Genomic DNA, 12,022 nt, shown 5'->3' with positions numbered 1-12,022 from the left:
ATTAACCTCCTGCCTATGGCAGGGGACTGGACCTGAAGATCTTACAGGTCCCTTCCGGTCTACTGATTCTATGATTCTAACCATTTCATAGTATATTATTAAACTCTTCTAGCATTTTTACTGTTACTTTCTAGAAGATTTTTCTATAGCTACAAAAAATTAAAATGACTTAACATTTTTGAAAAAGGCAAGCAAAAATGTACCTGCAATTGGAATATTCTGTGAGACTGATAACTGTACATCTCCTGTTCCAGGTGGCATGTCAATTACTAGATAATCCAGTTGACCCCACTCTACCTAAAAAAAGATTGGAAATACATTTAAAAAAAAAAGATATGTACCTCCTTGGAAACATAGCTTAAAATTAGCATGGTATACTATACAACAGAGAAACCAGTGGCACATCTCAGGAGACTGATACGGTGACTCCTTTTTAGTCTTGACTTCATCAAGTAACAAAGATAGGGTTTTTTCTAAACAATTTGCAAATTTGTAGACTACTCAAAAGTTATGAGCATAACTTAGCTATGAAGAATAATCCTCTCTGACCTCTTTCCCACAAAATGTAGCAAAAGTCTCATTAATGTACAACTTTTACATCAGAAATACTGATGTAATACTTTATTCTAACCTGTGTTTATGTAAACCTTAGTCTAGTCCTTCTTATATAATCAATATTATTTAGGAATAGTTTCCATTAACTTGTAAAGCATTTTTTCTCACTGTTTGCACTTTGATACTTGAAACTATATGTAAATCTCCTTTTTCTGGTTTGCTATTGCAGTTACTCATGTATAAAGAGCTATCAGTACTGAATTTTTATTCAAGGAAAAAGAAAACAGTAAAAAAATCAAGAGATCATTATATACAACCACTATGTATATAAGGCATAAAGTAGTAAGTTTAGACTTGGTGCCTTCCACCCACAAAGTGTTCCATTAATATACTGGGTTCAAACCAGAATATGCTGTTATTATTTGGTGTTATCTGTACAATGTAAAGTAAAAGTATCATTTACCTAAAAGCTTCCTAAGGATGTAGCTATACCTAAAGAAGCTCAACACTGGGATGGCACAGAATTGCACCAGTGCAGAGTTAAGGTTGTTCAGTGGTGCCTAGTGTTCTTACAGAATATGAAGAATAGCTAAATTTAACCTGAAAACCAAGATGAAAGCCAGTAAATAAAAATTTTAATAATATGCTACTCCCATGTGACAACCTTAACTTGTCCCCCTGGAGCTGGCAACAGATAACAGGACTGCTTTCGTAAGAGAACCTAATAGGTGGGCCACAATTACTAGGGGTCTACCAAACTCAAGAAGACGGCTGCCCAATTTTGCGTGCAGATACTGGGGGCCAGTCGCCATTTTCATGGGCTGATTGCAGTGGGGCCCCACCTCTGATTGGTCAAGGGACCCCAGCAGTCCTGCCCCACAGATTGCCAAATGGCCCAAAACCATGGCTTAATGGCTTAATAATGTTTCCCTTAATGGCTTCTTTGGGCTTAATCAGGGGATTAAGCCCATGAAAGCCATTAACTGATGCATTATTAAACAATCTAAGCATTTAATTCAACTCTAAATTGAATTGTGCAATGAAATTAAAGCTATACACAACATGAATTGTAACTAATACCTTCTCTATACACTTTATTAAAGGGCACTGTAAAAAGGAGTTTACTCAATGCTAACCTTGAGACAGGCAATTCATGCTATTAAACGCCAGCATGCTGCATTCAGTGACAGTAGCTACAGATATTCTGTCTCTGTGGGGTGAACACATGTCCATACACTGAGATGGCATGCTCGGAGTCCAATGAGTTCATTGGAATGATGAGGCAGCATCTTGCCAGGGCATAGAGATGTGGAAACCAGTCACAGACAGAATCCCAAAATACAGCCACAGACCCAGGCATGGGCATCTGGCACTCTTTGACAAAGTTAATGTAAGCAGCACATTCATTATCATGTTCTTTTTGCCATGCAGGAACTGATTTCAGTAGCTGAGAGTCACAAGTCAAAACAGGCACCTGGTTGGGATCCAAAATGCGAACAGCATTAAGGAAGGAGGAAGATGGTTGTCTGCATTGTGGTGGCAGTGACAAGCCATACCTGTAGTACTGGTTCAGCTTCACAGCTATTACCTGAAAGAGTTCTCATTTACACTGGTTTTCACAAGGACAGCTTGAAGTTCCTGTGATGCCCTGTCTCTGACCCAATTTATCAAATTCATCAGCTTGTGTGCATGAACTGGGTAGCATTTTCAGTCACAAACATTATTTGAAATTGAATGTCACCTTGCCCTAAATGATTGAAGCTTAAGCAAGCACTGTGTGCTGGGTGTGATTTCCACATTCTTGCTCATAAACTGCTTGGTATGGTAACACACCATGTTGAATCATGCTTCCTGAGCACAGGTTCTGGCGACAATGGCACAGTACCATACAAGTCCCCACTTCAATGGGTGATAGATTCCCTATACTGGACTTTATGGCCTGGACAGCACTTGAAGGCTTCCTTGAATGAGGATACCAGGCTATCCACATCAGGGAACTGCATATGCCAGGTGTCACTTACTAAAAACAGAAGGTGTGCATCGAAGGTGACATGACCTGCACTGGTCAGAATTCCTTGGAGAACATCAGAAAAACCTTTGTAACAGGTTAGGTGCCTGAGGGCCATTGTGATGCCCCCTGCAGGTACCCCTCATCCCTGCTAAGCTCTCTCTCTACCCTGGCTCTCAAGGTCTCCCCTTGCCTTCTCACATGCCATGTCTTGATAAAAATGACATTAAAAAGAGGCTGCCCTCAGAGACTGGCAAGCCTAAGAAGCTCTCTCCCCTCCAGTAATCAACTCTCTTGACTTTATTTGCCTCAAGGGCTTATTGTGTGGCTTCATTCATCCACACACCTCATGCCTTGAAGGTGTTTTGGGTGACCAATCAGGTGGGACACTTGTCCTCAAGTCACAAGGCCACCTCAAGCCTTTATTCCCTTGTTGGGACTCCAGCCTTCCCAGCTTCCAGCCCTCTACTCTGGCTGGTTCCTTATTCAAGGCCACTGTTCTAGACCCAGCTTCTGTGCCCCAGCCCCAAGCTCTGCCCTTATCTGGGCTCCAGACCCTGCAGTCGCCAAGCTCTGCCCTTGTCTGGGTTTTGGAAACTGTGGCCCCCAAACTCTGCCCTTATCTGGGCCCTCTGACTATGCCTTGAGCCTGCACTTAGCAGGGATCAAGGCAATCACATGCCACTAGGGCACTAATGGGATCTCCAAGCTTCCCTTTACAGTCGCACCCAAATCACCGGTTAAAACACGAACATAAATTTACACCCTCTAGCAGCAACACAAACACCCAACCCACTAGCTGCCTACCATCCTTCTTCCAGGATGTGAATCACGGCCCTTGGGTTCATAGATGCTAGGGTTGGAAGGGACCTCAATAGATCATCGAGTATGACCCCCTGCATAGGCAGGAAAGAGCGCTGGGTTCAGATGACCCCAGCTAGATGCTTATCTAACCTCCTCTTGAAGACCCCCAGGGTAGGGGAGAGCACCACCTCCATTGGGAGCCCATTCCAGACCCTGGTCACTCGAACTGTGAAGAAGTTCTTCCTAATGTCTAGTCTAAATCTGCTCTCTGCTAGCTTGTGGTCATTATTTCTTGTAACCCCTGAGGGCGCCTTGGTGAATAAAACCTCACCAATTCCCTTCTGTGCCCCCGTGATGAACTTATAGGCAGCCACAAGGTCGCCTCTCAACCTTCTCTTGCGGAGGCTGAAGAGGTCCAGGTGCCCCAGTCTCTCCTCATAGGGCTTGGCCTGCAAGCCCTTAACCCTAAGCCCTTAACCATATGAGTGGCCCTTCTCTGGACCCTCTCCAGGTTATCCACATCCCTCTTGAAGTGTAGCGCCCAAAACTGCACGCAGTATTACAACTGCGGTCTGACCAGCGCCCAATAGAGGGGAAGTATCACCTCCTTGGATCTGTTCGTCATGCATTTGCTGATGCACGATAAAGTGCCATTAGCTTTTCTGATGGCTTCGTCACACTGACGACTCATGTTCATCTTGGAGTCCACTAGGACTCCAAGATCCCTTTCCACTTCCGTTCCACCAAGCAGGTCATTCCCTAGGCAGTAGGTATGCTGGGCATTTTTCCTCCCTAGGTGCAACAATTTGCATTTCTCCTTGCTGAATTGCATTCTGTTGTTTTCTGCCCATATGTCCAACCTGTTCAGGTCTGCTTGTAGTTGTTCCCTGCCCCCCGGCATGTCCACTTCTCCCCACAGTTTTGTGTCGTCCGCAAACTTGGACAGAGTACACTTCACTCCCTCGTCCAAGTCGCTGATGAAGATATTGAAGAGTATCGGTCCAAGGACCGAGCCCTGCGGAACCCCACTGCCCACACCCTTCCAGGTCGATACCGACCCATCCACTACGACTCTCTGGGTGCGACCCTCTAGCCAATTCGCCACGCACTGGACTGTGTAGTCATCCAAGTCACAGCCTCTTAACTTGTTTACCAGTTTGGTGTGGGATACCGTATCGAAGGCCTTCCTGAAGTCTAAGTATACGACATCAACCCCTACTCCTGCGTCCAGGCGTTTTGTAACCTGGTCATAAAAAGAGACTAAATTAGTCAGGCATGATCTACCTGCTATGAACCCGTGCCGGTTTCCCCTCAGCATAATTTGTCCTGCCGGGCTCTTGCAAATGTGAGCCTTGATAATTTTTTCGAAGACTTTGTCTAGGATGGAGGTGAGACTGACTGGCCTATAGTTGCCCAAATCCTCCTTCCTCCCCTTCTTGAAAATGGGGACCATACTGGCCCTTTTCCAGTCCTCTGGGACCTGGCCCGTGTGCCACAAGCGTTCATATATTACTGCCAGTGGCTGTGCAATGACGTCAGCCAGTGCCTTCAGTACCCTTGGATGGAGCTCATCCGGGCCTGCTGACTTAAAGGTATCCAGTTCCTCCAAGTGACTCTGCACCATCTCAGAGTCTACGCATGGCAGTCTGGTGCCTTGCTGCTGCCTCTCTACAATCCCAGTGAGAGCCTTGTCCTGCCCCTCACTTAGGAACACTGAGGCAAGGAACTCATTGAGGAGGTCAGCCTTGTCCCCCCTGTCCGTCACCAATTGCTTTTGCCCATTTAGTAGGGGTCCTATTCCACCCTGGGCTTTCCTTTTACTGCCTATATAGCTAAAAAACAATTTTTGGTTATCCTTTACTTGGGTTGCTTTACTTGGGTTGCTTTCTCCCAGCTCCCTGCCCAGCAGTCATCAGTAACAGCCAGTCTCACTCCCCTGCTCTGGCTCTGCATCTGCCTTTTATACTCCTAAAGCCCTGCCTCCTTCTGGTCATTAGACTCCTCTGTCAGCTGGCTTGAACACAGGACTGCTCCTTAACCCCCACTCGGCTGGCTGCCTGTGCCTGTGCTACAAAGACCCTGCCCTTAAATGGGTCATGACACTTTCCAATTACAGGGCAAGGGTTCCCTGTTACATCCTTACACATGTACATGGCATTGTCGCAACAGGAATGCTGAGATCTTGTTAAATTTTAAGTCCAGTCTGTTCAGCTCCCTGGTACAAATAAAATGTTCAGCACATAATTGTCTTGAGGGTCAGTGGCTTCATCAGCCACAATAGAGAAGGATTCATACTCTGCCAATGCAGATTTTGTAGACTGCACGTGCAAAGCAATCACCACAGGGAGATAATGTTGGCAAAACCTGCTGAGACACAGAAAACTGCCAACATTTGGCATGATTTAGTTCAAGCAGTTCTTAACTTAGGGTGATCGAGTTTCTCCAGCATGATGTTCACCACTGCGAAAGCCTCCACGAGGGAAAATGCTGCCTCTTGCCTTGCCAAACTGCTTTCCGTGATCCTTTTAAAAATCGAAGACATGGTCACTTGTTTCTTGCTCCAACTTTTAGCCTCTGAAACAGCCTTTTGCTGTCGTGTGCACATCAGATTCTAAGCCTGCTAGCGGATGTTAAAAAAAAATAACAAAATCACACTTTACTGGAAGCAGCAGCATGTTACTTCAACCCAGCTCGGCAGCATCTGTAAAGATCGGGCACTTTAGAGGGGTTTTTTATGCTTTTAGTTAAAGCTGATTCAATCAGCTGTCAGATAAAAGTGCCCCAGAAAGCCCTGCTAAAGCCCTCGATCATTACAGACACTGCAGAGCCAGGTTGGCACTGCCTCTTCTGGGCTAGTGCAGGGCTCAATGCAGGAACATGCCAAGTTTAAAATAAAGCACTGCTTGTTTGTTTGTTTTTTAATGTCAGTAAGCAGCCTAAGCGTCAATCTATACTGGATTTCCTCGACACATCCAGAGTAACATTGCAAGTGGTACAGAACACTTTGCCTCCATCTGCGTGCAAGGTCCCTGCAGGATACTGCCTTACATGGCCAAGTGCTGAAATGTACTTTGTTCTCTTGGAGGATTTCTTCTCAGTGCTCATGCTGAATCCTCCTCAGGCTGCAGCATGCTGTAGGGTGCCAAGACCCTGACTGGCTCCTGTCACAGACTCAGCCTCTGACTTGTCCTTCCCCACCCCTCACATCCGGCGCTTCAGGACGGTAGGGCTTCCAATCCTTTTCTCTGCTTGCCAGTAAGTTTGGGTTTTTTTGTTTGGGGGGGGGGGGGGTGAGTTTTACAGCAAGCCCGTCAAAGTCACGGAGCCTGTCATTTTTCATGCGGCCCACCTGATTTCACATTTTCAAGAAAAATGTGAAATCACGATTTTGGTAGGTTCCTAATGATAACTAGATGTGAGGAAGGGACTTTGTTTGCATCATGATCCAGCTGTGAATTCCAATATTTATCTGCATATATTCTAACTGCCTTCCTAGTTTATGCATATTGAATAGTGGAAGGGTTTGTTAAAACAGCTTGGCAGTAACATGTTGTTACTGCAATGTGACAAAGAGTACACACACACTGTTCAGTTTTGTAGTTAGTGGAGAAGAGGAATATTCCCACAAATATTGCCTAGAGACTCATATAACTGCTATCTAATGACATATGACACAGGGCTCTGAGGCTGAGGCCAGCTCAACACTACAGACTTCTGCCAGCATAGTTATGTTGGCCAGGGGTGTGATGAGAAATGACTGCTAACCAACAATAGTTGGGCAGTCAAAAAACCCTACAATAAACATTCAAGGTTCTTTGGGTGAATCTGATCTCTTTTATTAGACCAAATTGAATAGTTGGAAAAAAAATTTTAAGCAAACTTTTGGGTTCAAAAACCCTTTGTCAGGCTGAGGAAGCTTCAGTAGTTGGCGTGTGCTCTTCCTGGTCAAGGTGTGGAGATACAAAATTCTTATCCTAGACCTGGGCCTGTTATTTGGGAAGAACACTAAAGATATCTGAAACCCAGGAGTCTTAGAGAGGTATGAAGTGGCCCATTCATCTCAGCTAAAGGCAAACACCTGAAGGAGAAAAACAGTCTGAAATTACAGTATTGAGAAGTGTAAACTGCTTCTTTAATCTCAGGAGTTGTTAGCCTTCCTCTGTGCTCAAGATCTTGCCATATGCACATTCTCACCTCCTCACCATATTGAGTACTTGATGCAAGCTCACAGAGGAAAGTCCAGGGAGAAGGACTCAGGTTCCCAGATTGTAGGTCATACATTAATAGAGTGTGATTTTAAAATAATCCTATGAGGAACAGGACCACTCCAGTTTGTGAGGTAGGTCAAGGAGAGAAGCTCAGATTTTGTCCATGGAAAAGGGAATCCTCAGATCATAAATCATTCATGGTGTAGCAGGAATAGGGGCTTCGACCTCCTAAATCATGTTAACATACATGAAGGAGAACTTGGGGTGACAAGACTCCCCCTCACCTATCATCTATTCTCTACCATACCTAGAGACCTACTGAATTCAAGCCAGCATTTTATTTTTAGTTAGTTTTCTTCTTTTCTTCCACAGGTTTTGCAGATTCTTCAGGCATTACCCACCTTTGAGGGAAATGGTGGATTTTGCAAAATGTGTGAAATTGCAATTTTGGTAGGTCCCTAAGCATATCCCTCTAATCTGGCTATCTCAACATCAATTCTTCTAGTATTCCTTTTCCCTTCTCACCATACTCCCACAGCTGCATAGACTTGTTACCAATTTCTACCTGCTCTTCTTTCTCCACCATGAATTTTCCCAATTCCCAAATCTTTGGCACTTGAACACCACATTTTCCCTTCACTGACAGAAGACTGTTTAGAGAATCCTAGTTGTTTTATGTAACATGCAGAGATTTCAGCCATATAGAAAAACTTTATTTGAGGCTTCTCAGAGCAGGAAAGGCAATCCAAAGAGAATCATTGTATAGAGATACCCTCTACTCTAGATAGTCTCTTCTTCGGTTCTGGTTTATTTGCTTTTAGCAATTAAATCCTGCTTGCTTTTAAAGCCAAATAAGAATGACATTTGGTATCTGAGAATGCCAGTTCTTTTGTTTAAAATTACTGTGACCACTATAAAATATTTATCCTAGCACACATCGAGTGTTAGAATTGTTATACTGCCTAATTAAAAAGTAACCTATTATTAAGATAATAGTAGGCATCCTCTGGATCATGGTGTACACGTAAGAGGTCTAGTCATATGCCTGATGAATCCATTTGTGGCTAATAAGCCCAATTCAAAGGCAACATAGCTTGTTATGAGTTTCACAGATTCATATGTTGTCTTTATGTAAAAGAGCTCTATGATTGCTCAGAACTCCAGTCTAAAACTGGAAATAGGCCTGGTGAAACTCTCTGGGTCATGGTCAGACAAACCAGGGTGATTTAGTGGTGGGAGTCTGCTATATACCACCAAACCAGGAGGATGAGGTAGATGAGGCTTTCTTCAAACAGCTAGTGGAAGTTCCCCTATCACATCCCCTGGTTATCGTAGGGGACTTCAGTCCTCTGACATCTGCTGGGAGGGCAATACAGCAGTGCACAGACAATCCAGGAAGTTTTTGGAGAGGATTGAGGACAAATTCCTGGTGCAAGTGTTGGAGAGGCCAACTAGGGGTTGTGCTCTTCTTGACCTGCTGCTCACAAATGGAAGAACTGGTGGGGAAGGCAGAAATGGATGGCAACTCCGGCAGCTGTGACCACAAGATAACTGAGTTTAGAAGCCTGAGGAAAGGAAGGAAGAAGAACAGCAGAGTAAGGACCTTGGACTTCAAAAAAGCAAACTTCAGCTCACTCAAGGAACAGTTGGGCAGGATCCTCTGTAAGTATAGTCTGACAGGGAATGGAGTTCAGGAGAGCTGGCTGTATTTTAAAGAAACATTACTGAGGTTGCAGAAAAAAAATAATTCCAATGCACAGGAAGACTAGCAAGTACGGCAGAAGACCATCTTGGTTTATCAGGGAATTCTTCAGTTAGCTCAAACACAAAAAAGGAAGATTAAAAGGAGTGGAAATTGGACAAACAACTAGGGAGAAGTATAAGGAGGATCCAGGGAACTGCAGACCAGTCAGCCTCACCTCAGTCCCCAGAAAAATCATGAAACAGGTCCTCAAAGAATCCATTCCCAAGCACTTGGAGGAAAAGAAGGTGATTAGGAACAGTCAGCATGAATTCACCAAAGGCAAATCACGCTTGACCAACCTAATTGCCTTCTATGATGAGATAACTGGCTCTGCAGATGAGGGGAAAGCAGTGGACGTAATGTACCTTGACTTTAGCAAGGCTTTTGATACCATCTCCCAAAGCACTCTCGTAAGCAAGCTGAGGAATTATGGGTTGGATGAATGGGCTGAAATGTGGATAGAAAGCTGGCTGGATTGTCAGGCTCAACAAGTAGTAATCAATGGCTCACTGTCTAGCTTGCAGCTGTTATCAAGTGGAGTGTCCCAAGGGTTGGTCCTGGGTCTGGTTAAGTTCAATAGCTTCATCGATTACCTGGAAGATGGGATGGAGTGCACCCTCAGCAAGTTTACAGGGGACACCAAGCTGGGGAAAGCAGTAGATGTGCTGGAGGGTAAGGCTAGGGTTCAGAGAGACCTCAACAAATTGGAGGATTGGGTCAAAAGAAATCTCATGAGGTTCAATAAGAAGTGTAAAATTCTTTACTTAGGATGGAACAATCCTATCCACAGGTACATACTGGGTACCGACTAGCTAAGCAGCAGCTCTGAAAAAAAAAGACCTGGGGATTGCAGTGGACAATAAGCTGAATATGACCTAGCAGTGAGCCCTTGTTGCAAATGCAGCTAACAGCATAGTGGGCTGCATTAATAGGAGCACTGCCAGCAGATTGAGGGAAGTGATTACTCCCCTCTATTTGACACTGGTGAGGCCACATCTGGAGTATTGTGTCCAGTTTTGGGTCCCCAACTACAGAAAGGATGTGGACAATTGGAGAGAGTTCAGTGGAGGATAGTGACAATGGTTAGGGGGCTGAGGCACATGACTTCTGAGGAGACACTGAGAGAACTAGGCTTATTTAAGTCTGGAGAAGAGAAGACTAAGAGGGGAATTAAACAGCAGCCTTCAACTACCTGAAGAGTGGTTCCAAAGAGGATGGAGCTAGACTGTTCTCAGTGGCAGCAGATGACAGAACAAGAAGCAATGGTCTCACCTTGTAGCAAGGGAAGTTTAGGTTAGATACTAGGAAAAACTCTCAACAGCAGGGTAGTAAAGAGCTGGAACAGGTTACCCAGAGAGGTTATGGAATCTCCATCCTTGGAGGTTTTTAAGACCTGGGTAGACAAAACTTTGGGTGGGATGATATAGTTGGGGATGGTCCTGCTTTGAGCAGGGGGCTGGATTAGATGACCTCCTGAGGTGCCTTCCAACCACAGACCCTAATTGCCTATGATTCTATATGTTGTTTGAATTGAAATCCAAGTTTACACCCCACTGCTTTCTTCTTTTTTCTCTTTGCTTCCATCCGCTGGATCAAAGCCACTTCATGTTGAGCTGCACCCAATGTCAGATGTTCCCTTCAGATCGGACAGGATTCTGTGTGCTCCTCCCAACTTTCTACATTGATGTTGAATTACTTCATATAATTTTGCACACATCATAGTACCACCATACAGGGCAACCCTGCTTTCTACAGCCATCTTGAATCTCACTGTACAAAATGTTCCTGGGGACGCCGGCCTCTTCCCATTCTCTTCACACAATTTCATAGATTTCATAGATTTTCAGGGTCGGAAGGAACCTCAATAGATCACCAAGTCCGCCCCCCTGCCCTGGGCAGGAAAAAGTCCTGGGGTCAGATGATCCCAGCCAGGCGCATGTCCATAGATTCAGAGATGTTAGGGTCAGAAGGGACCTCAATAGATCATTGAGTCTGACCCCCTGCATATGCAGGAAAGAGTGCTGGGTTCAGATGACCCCATCTAGAAGCTTATCTAACCTCCTCTTGAAGACCCCCACGGTAGGGGAGAGCACCACCTCCCTTGGGAGCCCGTTCCAGACCCTGGCCACTCGAACTGTGAAGAAGTTCTTCTTAATGTCCAATCTAAATCTGCTCTCTGCTAGCTTGTGGCCATTATTTCTTGTAACCCCCGGGGGCGCCTTGGTGAATAAATACTCACCAATTCCCTTCTGTGCCCCCGTGATGAACTTATAGGCAGCCACAAGGTCGCCTCTCAACCTTCTCTTGCGGAGGCTGAAAAGGTCCAGTTTCTCTAGTCTCTCCTCGTAGGGCTTGGTCTGCAGGCCCTTAACCATACGAGTGGCCCTTCTCCGGACCCTCTCCGGGTTATCCGCATCCCTCTTGAATTGCAGTGCCCAGAATTGCACGCAGTACTCCAACTGCGGTCTGACCAGCGCCCGATAGAGGGGAAGTATCACCTCCTTGGACCTATTCGTCATGCATTTGCTGATGCACGATAAAGTGCTGTTAGCTTTTCTGATGGCTTCGTCTCACTGCCGACTCATGTTCATCTTGGAGTCCACTAGAACTCCAAGATCCCTTTCCACTTCCATGCCACCCAGCAGGTCATTCCCTAGGCTGTAGGTGTGCTGGACATTTTTCCTCCCTAGGTGCAGCACTTTG

At 45.2% G+C, this 12,022-nt stretch overlaps 1 protein-coding gene across 4 annotated transcripts in view; it reads right to left on the bottom strand.

The window, feature by feature from the left end:
• NUBPL (NUBP iron-sulfur cluster assembly factor, mitochondrial) overlaps positions 1–12,022 on the bottom strand; it is a 220,878-nt gene that overhangs the window by 81,322 nt on the left and 127,534 nt on the right. For all 4 annotated transcript variants that reach the window (XM_019488770.2, XM_006263019.4, XM_059723030.1 and 1 more), the window contains one exon: positions 204–297. In XM_019488770.2, coding sequence (XP_019344315.1) covers positions 204–297 — 94 coding nt within the window. The remainder of the gene's footprint in view (positions 1–203; positions 298–12,022) is intronic.

The sequence above is a fragment of the Alligator mississippiensis genome, chromosome 2 (assembly GCF_030867095.1).
Source record: "Alligator mississippiensis isolate rAllMis1 chromosome 2, rAllMis1, whole genome shotgun sequence".
NCBI lineage: Eukaryota > Metazoa > Chordata > Crocodylia > Alligatoridae > Alligator > Alligator mississippiensis.
The sequence above is the reverse complement of the archived record's forward strand: the minus strand, read 5'-3'. Positions and strand labels throughout refer to the sequence as shown.